We start from the raw sequence: 12,711 nt of genomic DNA on the forward strand, positions 1-12,711 counted from the left end.
TTTGTCCTCTGTGCCACCTCACACAATGGGAGTTCCCTTCCTGCCCCATCTCTACTTCTGCAGTCTGGCGTCCTGTCACCTGAGGACAGAAGCTTCGATTCCTACTGTACACATAATCCTTGGAGAGGACATAGAGATTGATGTTTTTACTTGATAACTGTCTCCTGAAAGCAGGATTGGACAGCCAGAAGGAAGAGAAAGCAGAAGCATGTCGGATACTTTAAAGATGCGGGTGGGAGGGACCAATTAGTAAGGGAAGCACACAATAGAGAGGCACTGACATAGGGGCAGAGCACTGGAGAGGGAGTCAAGATACTCCGCAGGTTCTCATTCCAGAGGGATGGGTGCCCAGACTGACGAACATCACGCATGTCCGTGGCTCCACCTGGGCTGGGATCAGTATCACTCAGTGACCAGGTCGTGGACCTGGAATCAGGGTTTGATCTGTGGTCAGAGTTTTGAGGATCGGGACTCATTCCATGGCCAGAGTTGAGACTCCGTCCAGGTTGAACTCAGTCTGTGGCTGGAAACAGAGCCAAGGACAGAATAACCTTTGCTGGAACAGCCTCTCGCTGTAACGGAGGAGCAGATGGCTCTGTGTGCTCACAGGCCTTCAAATCCTGCAGGGCTGAGCCCTCGGGAGTCTGACATGATACAGACCTGAGAACTCCCATCTGCGGGCAAAACTTCTGAAAGCACCTGAGGTTTCACCAGGAGATTTCTTAGGCGCGACAGGCCTGGGATCTTACTTGAACTAAGACAAGGACCTTCCTAAGAGACCCCCAAATAGGACCCTGGCAAGTGATGCTAGAATAGGATTGTTCCTAGATTCATGGACAGTCAGCACTAGACAAAGTGAAGCTCAGAGAGGGAAGTGATTTGTCCCAGTGGGCACAACCATTAAGTGACACATCTGTTTATTCTTTTCGTTAATAAATCTGCGGTGTGAACTTGGGCAAGTCTCTCCCACCTCCTGGGCTTGAGTTTAACTCTAAGGATAGGAAAATTGCAGGTAGAAGCAGATGATTTTCAAAGGCTCTTTCAGCACTGACATCCCAGAATCTGAACACACCCCTCTGAATGCCAGTCCACCTCCCCTTAATCCAAGTCTGCTCTGAGTTGTTTTCTCACGTGTGTGGAGCTAAGCTCCAGGCTGGAGGGGAGATAGAATTCTGGCAGCACCCGGTGAGAGGTGGCCTGAAGGCCAGTGGAGGCGCGGAGGAAGGAGATGGAAGGGGCGTGGGTGGCCAGGGAGAGTTTGCTGGAAGAAGTGTGACCCAGCAGGGTGATGAAGGGCTGGCAAGATGTGGGAGGTTGACAAGACGGGTGTGGGTAGGACATCAGCAATCATGCACAATGATCTGATTCTGGGACATCTTTCACAGATGCAGCCAGGGCAACAATGCCTGGAGAAAAGCCTTGGGGGCTAAGAAGGCTGTGCCAAGAGGAAGGGAGGCAGGTGTGGAGGGCATTCCGTGGTAAGTCCCTTTCAAGAAACAACGGGTAAGTGTTAGGAGGAAACCTTCAGGGCCCAAGGAAGGGGAGGAGACGTTTACTGAGTACTAGGCATTGTGCTTAACACGGTCACCTCCTTGAATCCTCCTGAGAACCCTTTGGGTTCCAGGTGCATCTGTGTCTCAGATGAAGAAATGGAGGCTCAGAGAAGTTGTGACATATGAAAAGTCACACAGCTGCTGAGGGCCAGAGGCAGGACTTGAACCCAACACTGAGTTCTTTCCATTACTTGTTACTAAGGACTTCTATGAGTCTCATGCTGCTGGCAGCCCAGAGACGACCAGACACGCAGCCTGCCCTCACAAGCAGAGACAGGAATGAAACAGAATCCAGCCCCGCCAGCTCCAGAAAGTCACGTGCAAAAGAAAGGCAGCAAAAGAAAGGGGGAGGTGGGCTGTGAAGAGGACAGAGCGCTAGGCTGGAACTTGGGAAACCAGGGTCTTCATCCCAGGCCCCGTGCTGCGTAACCTGGAGCAGACCCCTACCCCCCCTTGTCCTCCATTTCTTTATCAGGTATTTTAGGATTTGAACTTAGCTCCTTCCTTCTCATTAAGTGAGTTTTTGGTTTTGTTTTCCATCCTCACAGCATTCCAAGAGACTGGGGATGGGAAGGGCATCCACCAGCCTTTTGCAGGGGCGGGGGAAACTGAGGTTCAGGGAGATGATTTAAACTGTTTGAGGTTACACTGCATCTAAGTGGAGGAGTGTGAATTAGGAGACTGATATTCTTAATGACACTACCATGTACCAGCTAGTTGCTGGTGCTAGTTGCTTGACATATTTTCTCCAATTTAATTCTTACAACAGTCCTGGGATTTTAACTCCCATTTTAAAGATTAGGAAACTGAGGCTTAGAGAGGTACCCTCCACTTGCTGGTGGTATTAAAAAGATGAGGGATAGGGTCCCTGGGTGGCTCAGTGGGTTAAAGCCTCTGCCTTTGGCTCAGGTCATGATCTCAGGGTCCTGGGATCAAGCCCTGCATCAGGCCCTCTGCTCAGCAGGGAGCCTGCTTCCCCCTCTCTCTCTGCCTTCCTCTCCGCCTACTTGTGCTCTCTCTCTCTCTGCCAAATAAATAAATAAGATCTTAAAAAAAAAAAAAAGATCAGGGATTGTGAAGACTGGTCTATCTCCCTGTGCCTTTGTTGCCTCCCGGAGTCTTACAACTCCAAATCAGGGTTCCTTCCAGATGCTGAGGGGCAAGGGGAAAAAGCAGAGGATTTGGAATTGGAGAGCTCAGGCTTTGGATGGCTTACTAGCTCTGAAAACTTCAGCAAGTTTCTTCTGTCAACCTGTTTTCTCATCTGTAAAATGCAAATGACAGTACGCACCTCATGGGAGTGTTGTGAGGATCACAGGGGTAACAGAATGAGGTTATCTAATTAGCTCTTCTGTCTTTCCATGGGCTTCTTTTGAAAGCAGTAGTCTACATCTCCATCACTTCCATCACACCCATGTAGGCAGACATGCCCAGCTCTCTCTTGAGAATGTGAAGCACCACCAGCAGCCAACACACACACACACCCAGTGTCCTGCCCTCTCTCCCACCGCTCTCAGTACCCCCGTCCTCAGGTCCAGGGCAGCAGTCCCCCCTCTCCGGAGTTTTGCCAAGCCCCCCCCCCCACCCAGTCCCCCTAGTATCCCACACTCATCAGCCCATACTGGTCGGCAGAGGAGTCTCCACTCTCCCCACACAGGTGCTGCCCGCATGGCTATCAAAACAGTTTGGGGTCTCGAGTCCTGGCGCTTTCCCCGGACATCCCAGGGGCTCAAATCCCTCCTCTGCCTACCCAGCCCCGCCACCACCCCTACTTACGGGCTCGAGCGTGGGAGTCCAAGGGGAACCAGAGCAGCGCGAGTCCCAGCAAGGAGGAGAGGACCCTTACCTCGGGAACCATCCTTCCTTCCCCCAAGGCCAGGCCGCCAGGCGCTGAGCCAGGAGGGGCGTCGGGAGAAAACTGAGATGAAGACACTGAGGCACAGGGGCACAAAGCAGCCCGCAGACCCAGGGAGGGCTGCCTGTATACTGGAGAGTCAGAGAAGGGTGGAGTAGGTGGTGAGGACAGAAAGGGAGGTCCAAGGTGGGAATAAGAGGAAGGTGGAAAGAGAACAAGGGAAGAGGAGAGAGAGAGATGGAGAGATGGAGGAAGGTGCGGCAAGAAGGGAAAGCAATAAAAGCAAAGAAGGTGAGATGGAGGGGAGGTGGAGAGAGACGGGGAGGACAGGGGTCTGCAGAGCGCGCAGCTTTGGGCGAGGCGCGCGAGACTAGCGGGCTGATCCGGGCGCGCCGGCTACAAGCGCCCGGCGCCCTCTGCTCGGTGGGCTCGGGGTAAGGCTGCGGGGTCCTGGGGCCCGGCTGGGCGGCAGTACCGGCGGCGGCGACGGCGCGGCGGCCGCGGGGGCTGGCTGAGCGCGGGCCGGCTGTGCACGCCAAGGGCGCCAGGCGCCGCGCTCGGGCGCATTTGTACTTTGCCGCGGGAAGCAGGCAGCCCCGGCCTGGCGCTGGCCTAGCACTGGCGCCTCCTCTGGGGCACCGCGGGCTCGGTGGATTGGCCACCCGAGAAACAGGCCCACTTTTCCCCTCCTCTCTCGTGCGGGTCTCCGGGACGCACGCTCCAGGCGCGGCGCCGAGAGGAGGCGAGAGGGCTGGGGAGGGGGAAGGGGCCACCCGGACCACGGGCTTTAACCCCTGACTCTCCGCGGCGCCCAGGGCGCAAGAGGGCGCAACCCAGTTCGGCTTCAGGTGGAATTTTCGAGTGGGGAAGGATGAGATGTCGTGGTGGGAGAGGGGCAGCGGGCTATGGGAACCGCAAGGCGCTCAGGGCTGAGCGGTGCGTGCACATAACTGTGGATGAAATCAGGACACTTGCCATTCTTAACTCTGTTTGTGGTCTTGGACACGCCACCTCGGAATCTAAAATGGGGATCTTAATACGTTCCACATTTTTTCCGAAGATGAAATGAGATAATGAACGTCAAAGTACTCACATCGCAAAAAAGAGGGGGTCATAATTCCAGGCAGCTGGAATGACCTTACCAGTTCCCCTTGCTACCCTTTTATGCACTCCATGCCTACGTTGATATCCAGTCCAGCGGGATTCTTGGCCCTTCCTCTGGAAGTCTTCCGCTGGTATTCCCCCTCTCACTCCTGAAGCAGGATATGATCTCTCCTTGGTCTCTGCATGTAAGGTCTGCACCTCCCTGAGAGCGATGGCCAAGTTCAGTCCTCTCCCCTGAGAGCTGGTTGTCAAAGTGTCATCACCAGAAGGTGAGCTCCCTGTGGGTACAGCCCCACAACCCCATGGTTAGTGCTCTATTCCTTGTGTTGAATGAGTGCATGAATTAGTAGGACTCCTGAGCCTTCCCAATAAGAAACACCCAGGCTCTGAAGTCAAAATGGCAGGGTCCTTCTCTCAGCTCTCTCCCTAACTTGCTGGGCCATTTTGATTAAGTTCATCCATCTGGCTTTGGACCTCAACTTCCTGCCCAGCTTCTCTTGCAGAGCTCCTAGAAAGTCTAGTGAGCAGGGGAGGGGAGAGGATGAGAAGAAGAGGTACATGGGATAATGAGCCACATGCCCCCCTGGTAGAGAATCCTTTCCAGCTTCTCACACTTCTGGCTGGCTGGTTGTAAAGGTATCTTCTTACAATGAGGCTGGGCTTGCCACTCCCCTGCTGCCAGGCTATCCGCCCCCCCCCCCAACAATGGGCACTGGGAAGAACTAAGGGTCCCCAGAGATGGAGCTTCCCCAGGGCTCTCAGAATCAGGGACAACCATGATCTACCCCCAGGGGCCCTTCAGACTTAATTTCCCCCACTCCAATCTGGCCAGTCTCTTTGTCTTCCCTGAGTATACTTGATTCTAACCGATAATGACAGCTATAAGGAAGCATGTCATCATGCTTTCCCTTTTTTGCCTTGGCTTTCAGGGAGCTCAGACTTAAGTGTAGGGCTTCATTGCAGAGGTAATCTCATCCCAAGGATCTGGGACAGAGATCTTTCCTTTCTCCATCTTTGTTTAAAGTCTTCTGTACACATATATTCATGTCTTAGAGGGACAAGGTGAATTAAGATTGGCCTGTCCTATGTCCTGCCCGTTCTACTTCAGGAAATATCTCTACTCTGAAACCCAAACACACCTTAGTCCTCCTCTCCATCCTCACTGCTCCCAGAGTTGGGGCCATTGTCATCCCTTACCTGGGCTTTGCCAGCAGCTTCTAAGTGAGGCTTCCACTAATCTGGATCCCTCCAGTGTATTTTCCTCACATGTGCCCTAAGAATTCTGCTGAATGTTTCTACTGACAAATCTGATCACATCACTTTCTCCTTAAAATCCATCATTGGAGGGGCTCCTGGGGCGCTCAGTTGGTTAAGCAATAGACTTTTGATTTCGGTTCAGGTCATGACCTCAGGGTCTTGAGATCTAGCCCCGTGTAGTGTCCAGCTCCCTGCTCAGTAGGGAGTCGGCTTCTCTTCCTCTCCCTCTGTCCCCACTCATGCTCTTGTGTGTGCAAGCACAAGCACTCTCTCTCTCTCTCAAATAAATATCTTTTAAAAATCCATTATTGGAAGCAAATAAATAAATACATACATACATAAATCACATTAAATGCGTTGTGGTATCCTAGACCAGATTCTGGGACAGTAAAAGGACATTAGCGGAAAAACTGGTGAACCAAGTCTATACTTTAGTTAATAGTTATGTACCAATCTTGGTTTCTTTGTCTAGGAAGAGGTTCCTTGGCTATGTAAGATGTTAGCATTGGGGAAAGCAGGGTGGAGGATACAGGCTTCTTAGATAAGAACTCAGTACTCTGTCACTTTTCTATCAATCTAAAAGCTTTCCAAAATGGAAAAAAAATGAAAAGTTTATTGAATAAATAACAGGAAAAAAATGATAGGCTTCCTATCATTTACAGACTAAAATCTCAAATTGGTAGCATTGGATTCAATGCTGCACATTTTGCTTCCTACTTATCAATCCCATCCACCCTGCACTCCACTCACTCACTTCCCCAAACCGTCTGTGCATTTTCACACCTTCATATGTTTGTATGTGTTTTCCTTCTGCCTGCACCATCTCCTTCCTCCTCTAGCTAGTGAATTCCTTTTAACTCTTCAAAAGTCAGCTCTGAGTGATTTTCTCTCTGAGGCCTTCCCAGAGTCCCTCAAATCAAAGCAAATTTTTTGTCTTTGTGTTTCCCAGAGCACTTTGTATAGCAGCTACTGGAGTGTAAATATGTATTTGCATTTTGGAGTAAATATTTCTTTGCGTTTCTACTCAGTACTGTGGGGGAGCGGGGTACTTTTTTCCTTTATATCTGTACTTCTAGCACTTAGCAAGGTCCCTGACACACAAAGAAATAATTGCTTCATGAATGAGTGGAGACCTCAGTGATTTGAAAAGATATTATTCTTCAATGGGGGAGGCTTCCTCGTGCCTACTGCTGTCGGTTTTAATCAATGATTGACATAAGAAACAAGCCCTTGAGGGAAATCTCTGCATCTTCTGTAGAATTGTTGTTGAAATGGTTGTTCATTAAGATGGTTGTCCTTTTATTTTATTTTATTTTTTAAAGATTTGTATCTATTTATTTGACAGACAGAGATCACAAGTAGGCAGAGAGGCAGACAGAGGTGGGGGGAGGCAGGTTCCCTGCTGAGCAGAGAGCCACCCAGGTACCCCAAGATGGTTGTCCTTTTAGAAAAGAGACTTGATAGATTCTTCCAAAATCTAATAAAAAAAAAGGTATCTACCCATAATAATTTGTTGCACCAAGTTTGGTACCTGTTACTTCCCTCTTAGGGAACTTGCTCGTTGCCTGCCAAGGCAGCCAGCCAATTGCATTATTGGACAGCTCTGTTAGAAAGTTCTTTAACTGGGGCGCCTGGGTGGCTCAGTGGGTTAAAGCCTCTGCCTTCTGCTCAGGTCATGATCTCAGGGTCTTGGGATGGAGCCCCCGCATCGGACTCTCTGCTCGGCAGGGAGCCTGCTTCCCCCCACCCTCTGCCTGCCTCTTTGCCTACTTGTGATCTCTCTCTCTGTCAAATAAATAAATAAATAAATAAATAATATATATTTTAAAAAAAGAAAGTTCTTTAACTGATTATCTGATTCTCTGTGACTCCCCACATCGCACTCAACTCCCCCCCAGGACTGTGCAGAACAAGCCAACTCTTTTTGTCTCTTCAGAGCTCTGCAGAGATTTGAGACAGAGAAACCCTCTTCCATACTCACATCCTTACCGGTTCCAGCCCCTGGACTTCTTATACCACATTAAACCTTGTCTTTCTTCAAATGCACTGAGCTCTTTGGCCCTCCCGCCCCCATACTTCCACATGTACTTCACTAATGCCCTCCCTCTACCCACTCTTATCTGGCAGCTTTATTTTCCCAGGATCAAAATCGTTACCTCCTTCATTCATCCAACCCTGTGCCAGGCACTGTGCTAGGTGCTAGGGACACAGTAGAGAACAAGACAGACGCTGGTGCTTGTGGGCCAAGTTCTTGCTGAAGTCTCTTTTGTGTTGTCTGAGTTAGCTGTCTCCTCCATGCTTCTGTATCTCCATTAGAGCAGTTACCACTTACCACACTGTATCATCAACGGTTTCCGGTCACCTCCTCTAAAGGGAGTTCCTGTCTTCCCTAGCCTTCACCCAGCTTTGCCCATAGTAGCTGCTAAATAAAGGTTTGTTGAAGAAGATCCTTCTTCCTTCAAATAGTCCTCTTGCCACAGGTTATTTGTGGCTAAGGCCTCCTCTTGGGCCCAGTCTGCTTGATTATGTAAAATTAGTATAGTGATAAAGATCAGAGAGATTAACGTCAAGGAAGGACTTATTAACCCAGTCCACTTAATTCTGTAAGTAAGATTCTAAAAGCAGATTCATCTAAGAGTTGAAGAGTTTGAATGTTTTGAATATAACATATTGGCAAGTTTATGTAATTTAATGTTCAGAATGATCGTGTTTAACAACCAGCTTGCAAAATTCCTGAGGACTTAACACTCGGCTCCCCTGAGCCCTTGGGGCCAGCTGGAGGACACTGCTTTTACTTGATGATGCCCTGAATGGTGTGAACAGATTTGAGTCTTTGAAGCCTGGTCCAGTTTGGGTACACTGGGAGGAAAGTCTTGTTTAAAGAAGCTGCCAAAGTTAATTTTCTTATGAACTGAACAATCCCCATTGTACTCCTACTCTTCAGCCAGGTTGGAGTTACTTATCCATATAACAAATATTTACTTAAAACCTGTTATTACTTTAGGACACATTCCTTTGGATCTCCAGATATTGTGCATACAGTTGGCCTAAATAAATGTTTACAGAATGAATGTGAGGTTCACCTGTACTTATTTGTATGGGCTTTTAATGTGGCTTTGTGAACATTTCTAAGTCTTTTTTTCCATCTCAGTGGCCCCTCTCTTCCCAGAACAGCCTGCAAACAGAGATTCTGATGGAGGGGAGCGCTGGGAAATCAGGATGGGGGAAGATATAGCCCTTAATTTCACAAGGTTCTCATGAGGGAAATTGAGTGTGGACAAGTGTCTTCGGAAGCCACGAGTGGGATTAACCTTCGTCCTGATGCTAAACTCTGATACCGACTGGAAGCCTCCTCTCTGGTAGGCACCCTCACTAACCTAGCACAGAGGACTACGGGACTTATGCTCCTGCCTTCTCCATGCCCAGGGGGACATTTGCAAAGCAGTTTGTCCTCAGAGACTTCTCCCCGTGGGTCTGTGATGATGTGACTAGGGTGCCAGAGGACAGTGCCGTCTAACTGGCTCTTACAGCCAGAGGGTGGCAGGCCTTGTATCCACCCAGAGACGGGAATGTGTGAGCTACGCTCAAGCACGCTGGCCTTCTTTTGCTTCCTGGGATACACTGGGCTGCCTGGACACCTGAAGGGGGTCTGCTTGAAGTTTCTGCTTGAAGTTTCTCCTGCTTCAAATGCTTTTCCCTCAGCTTTTTCTCTGACTGACACTTCATTCAGCTCAAAAATCAGTGAGGTTTCCCTGGTCCTGCCTATCTATGGCTGGCCCCTACCAGTCAGTCATTTTCGATTCTACAGCCTGGTTTTATTTCCTTTGTGTCGCTTATCATTATCTGAAATGAATTTCTTTCTTTTCTTTCTTTCTTTAAAAGATTTTATGTATTTATTTGACAGAGAGACACAGCGAGAGAGGGAACACAAGCAGGGGCAGTGGGAGAGGGAGAGCAGGCTTCCCACAGAGTGGGGGGCCCAGTGTAGGGCTCGATTCCAGGACCCCTGGGACCATGACTAGAGCCAAAGGCAGACTCTTAACGACTGAGCCACCCAGGTGCCCCTAAGATGTGTTTCTTCACTTGTCTGTGTCTGCCTCCTCCACGAGCATGAAAGCTCTGTGAAACTCAAGGCTTGGTCACTGCTATAATTTTTAGCTCCTTGGGATAGTGCCCACACATAGTAGAGTCTTACTGAATTTAAAATTAATTAATTAATTAATTAATTAAAAGTAAGCTCTACACCCAATGTGGGGCTTAAACTCAGGACCCCAAGATCAAGAGTCAACATGCTCCACCCACTAAGCCAGCCAGGTGAGGTGCCCTGAATGTTTTTTTAAATTGTTGTTTGTTGTTTGTTTGTTTTGAAGAAGATTTTATTTATTTGACAGAGAGAGACACAGCGAGAGAGGGAACACAGGCAGGGAAAGTGGGAGAGGGAGAAGCAGGCTTCTCGCTGAGCAGGGAGCCCGATGCGGGGCTCGAACCCAGGACCCTGGGATCATGACCCAAGCTGAAGGCAGATGCTTAATGACTGAGCCACCCAGGTGCCCCCTGCTGAATGTTTTTTTAAATAAATGAAAATAAATGGAAGATAGAATACTAGCCTGGATTATCTGATTCATGTGAGGAATGAACCCTAGACTTAAGACTCCAAGTCCTTGGAATTTAACCACATAAATATTTTTGTCATTATTATTATTTCTTCATTTATTATCATCATCCCACCACCATCATTATCAACAACAGTGCTGCGTGGCACATGTGGGTTCTTACTGTTTATCGAATGAATGAATGAATGAATGAGTAGACATCAGTGCTATAGCTAGTCTCAAACTACCTTTCTAGTCTTATTTACTATTCCCCCTCCCCCTGTTCTAACTTCTTACTCTCCTCCTGCTACTCAGAAGCAATCATTTTCACTTAGCACACCATGTCTTCACATCTCCGTGTGTTGGCGTATTCTGCTGTTCCTTCTATTTGGAACTCCCATTCCTTTTTGATGAGTTCTCATTCTTTCTTTAGGACCCAATTTTGCATCCCATCCAGATAGTCATTCTCTCTTCTGTGCTTCCCTGTTGCTTTGCCTGCACCACTGTTAAAAACTCATCCCCTGAGTTACAGTTGTGTATTGACATAGCTGCCTTCTCCCTTAGGTAGAGAGCTCCTTGAGGGCAGGGACAGTAAATTTTCCTCTCTGTAGTCTCAGGCATCATTGATGGGCCTGCCACACAGCAGTTTCACAGTATTTGTTGAAATCCGTCTGTGGGTGTAGGCTACCCGCACAGCCATGTGCTAGGTGCTGGAGGAGATGTTCAGACTGGTCCAAAACACAGTCCCTGGCCCCGAGAGCTTACAGTCTCATTGGAGATACAAGTCCTTCTCATAGGAAAAAATATTAAAAACCAGTGTATTCTAGAATTAAATACGAGACAGGAGAAACCTTCGTGTGGTGGAGCGTTTATAGGACTGGACTTCTTTTCTGGTTCCGACTCTACTGTGAACTCATCATGTGACCTTGACACATTATTTTTCCTCTTTAGACCTTGGTTTTCTTCTCTGTAAACGAATTTATTTGATCAGAAGCCTTGGATGATATCTAAAGCCAGATTCCAGCTCTGACATTCCGAATTTGGCTCCATGGAAACTAGATGAAGCGATGTGGCCAGAGCTCAGTAGTCTCGGTTTGCCCCCTGGTGGTCGCTCAGCAGCATCACAGTAGGGGAGACAGCGGTAGGCTTTTCCGAGGGAGAGATATGGCCGAGCTCAGAGCCTAGTAAACAAAGAACTGTGGAACAATGATCATTCTAGAAGAGAGCCAGTCAGGTTTCTCACTGGTCACTGGTAGATTGGTATAGAATCCTATCCTTCTTCAGTATAGGGGAACAAGGGAGATCATGCTCTCTAATCTCAGCCTCCAGCTGAACCCACTTCGTATCTGTTTCTTTACAAACCAGTCAGTCTTTGGGAGGCTGCTTTGTAGTCCCTTGACTTCTTCTGCTCCCATCACAGCGCTCTCTTCTGAGGCAAATTCTTCATTCTGGTCAGTATAACTACCTATCCATTTATTTATGACAAAATGGTTTTGTTTTTTGTTTTTTTTTTCTCCCTCTCACTGTTTTCCTGGAGTAGAGCCATGAGTCAAAGTGAAGGTAATAGAAGGATTTCTTTGGCGGGATGGGGGGAAGAGACAGACTGTGCTAGAATAAGACATGTGATTTACACTGTGATAGGTGATCCGCACTAGCAGAGAAAGGGCTGTCTTTTAGGTGTTTCACTCAAAGTGAGGGTGGGGAGGGCCATTTGCCTATTTTCTATTCTCTACATGTTGAACCTAAAAGGACTTCTTAAAGCCACCTCTATTCCCCACCTCCAAAAAAAACCAAAAAACCAAAAAAACAAACCTCATAACTAAATCAAAGTTGACGTTGATTGCTTGGACTCTTGGGCCAGAGCCTAGAGGAGAAAGAAGAGGGACTCTGAGGGGAGGGAAGAGAGGAGGAGGGGAGAGAGGGGCAGAGAGAGGCAGAGTGAAAGCAGTTGCTGATTCCAGGTGGATTTATAGGTTTTTATTTTTGTTTTCCACAAATGTGCTTGTTTGTCAAAGAGAATTTTTTCTTTTCTGACAATGCACTGTGTCTTGAACCTTGCTAAACATTAAAGGCGTGACTAAGGGGATAACATTCATTCATTCCACGTTATCTGGAATGTGCCAAATACTGTAGTTAAAGCTGGCCCAGCCAAACGGGCTCAGCATCCATACCTTGCCTGCCTTGTTCACTGTTGAATTCTCAGCATCCGTATTATCTGCTACGTAACAGGTGCTCAAAAGAGATTTGTTGAATAAATGAGTGGTACCTGCCCTGTACTTTGTCCAGTGATACCCCAACTCTGCCAGGGTAGAAGGAAGGCTGCTTAGATTATTTTTATCCCTCACTGATA

At 48.3% G+C, this 12,711-nt stretch overlaps 1 protein-coding gene across 1 annotated transcript in view; it reads right to left on the reverse strand.

Annotated features, from left to right (window-relative positions):
* The window catches only part of CHRDL2 (chordin like 2), a 29,698-nt gene extending 25,650 nt beyond the window's left edge, over positions 1–4,048 (reverse strand). Inside the window, exon 1 of the mRNA XM_080817760.1 lies at positions 3,330–4,048. Coding sequence (XP_080673886.1) covers positions 3,330–3,411 — 82 coding nt within the window. The 5' untranslated portion in view covers positions 3,412–4,048. The remainder of the gene's footprint in view (positions 1–3,329) is intronic.
* Positions 4,049–12,711: the final 8,663 nt, after the last annotated feature.

The sequence above is a fragment of the Martes martes genome (genome assembly GCF_963455335.1).
Source record: "Martes martes genome assembly, chromosome: 10".
NCBI lineage: Eukaryota > Metazoa > Chordata > Mammalia > Carnivora > Mustelidae > Martes > Martes martes.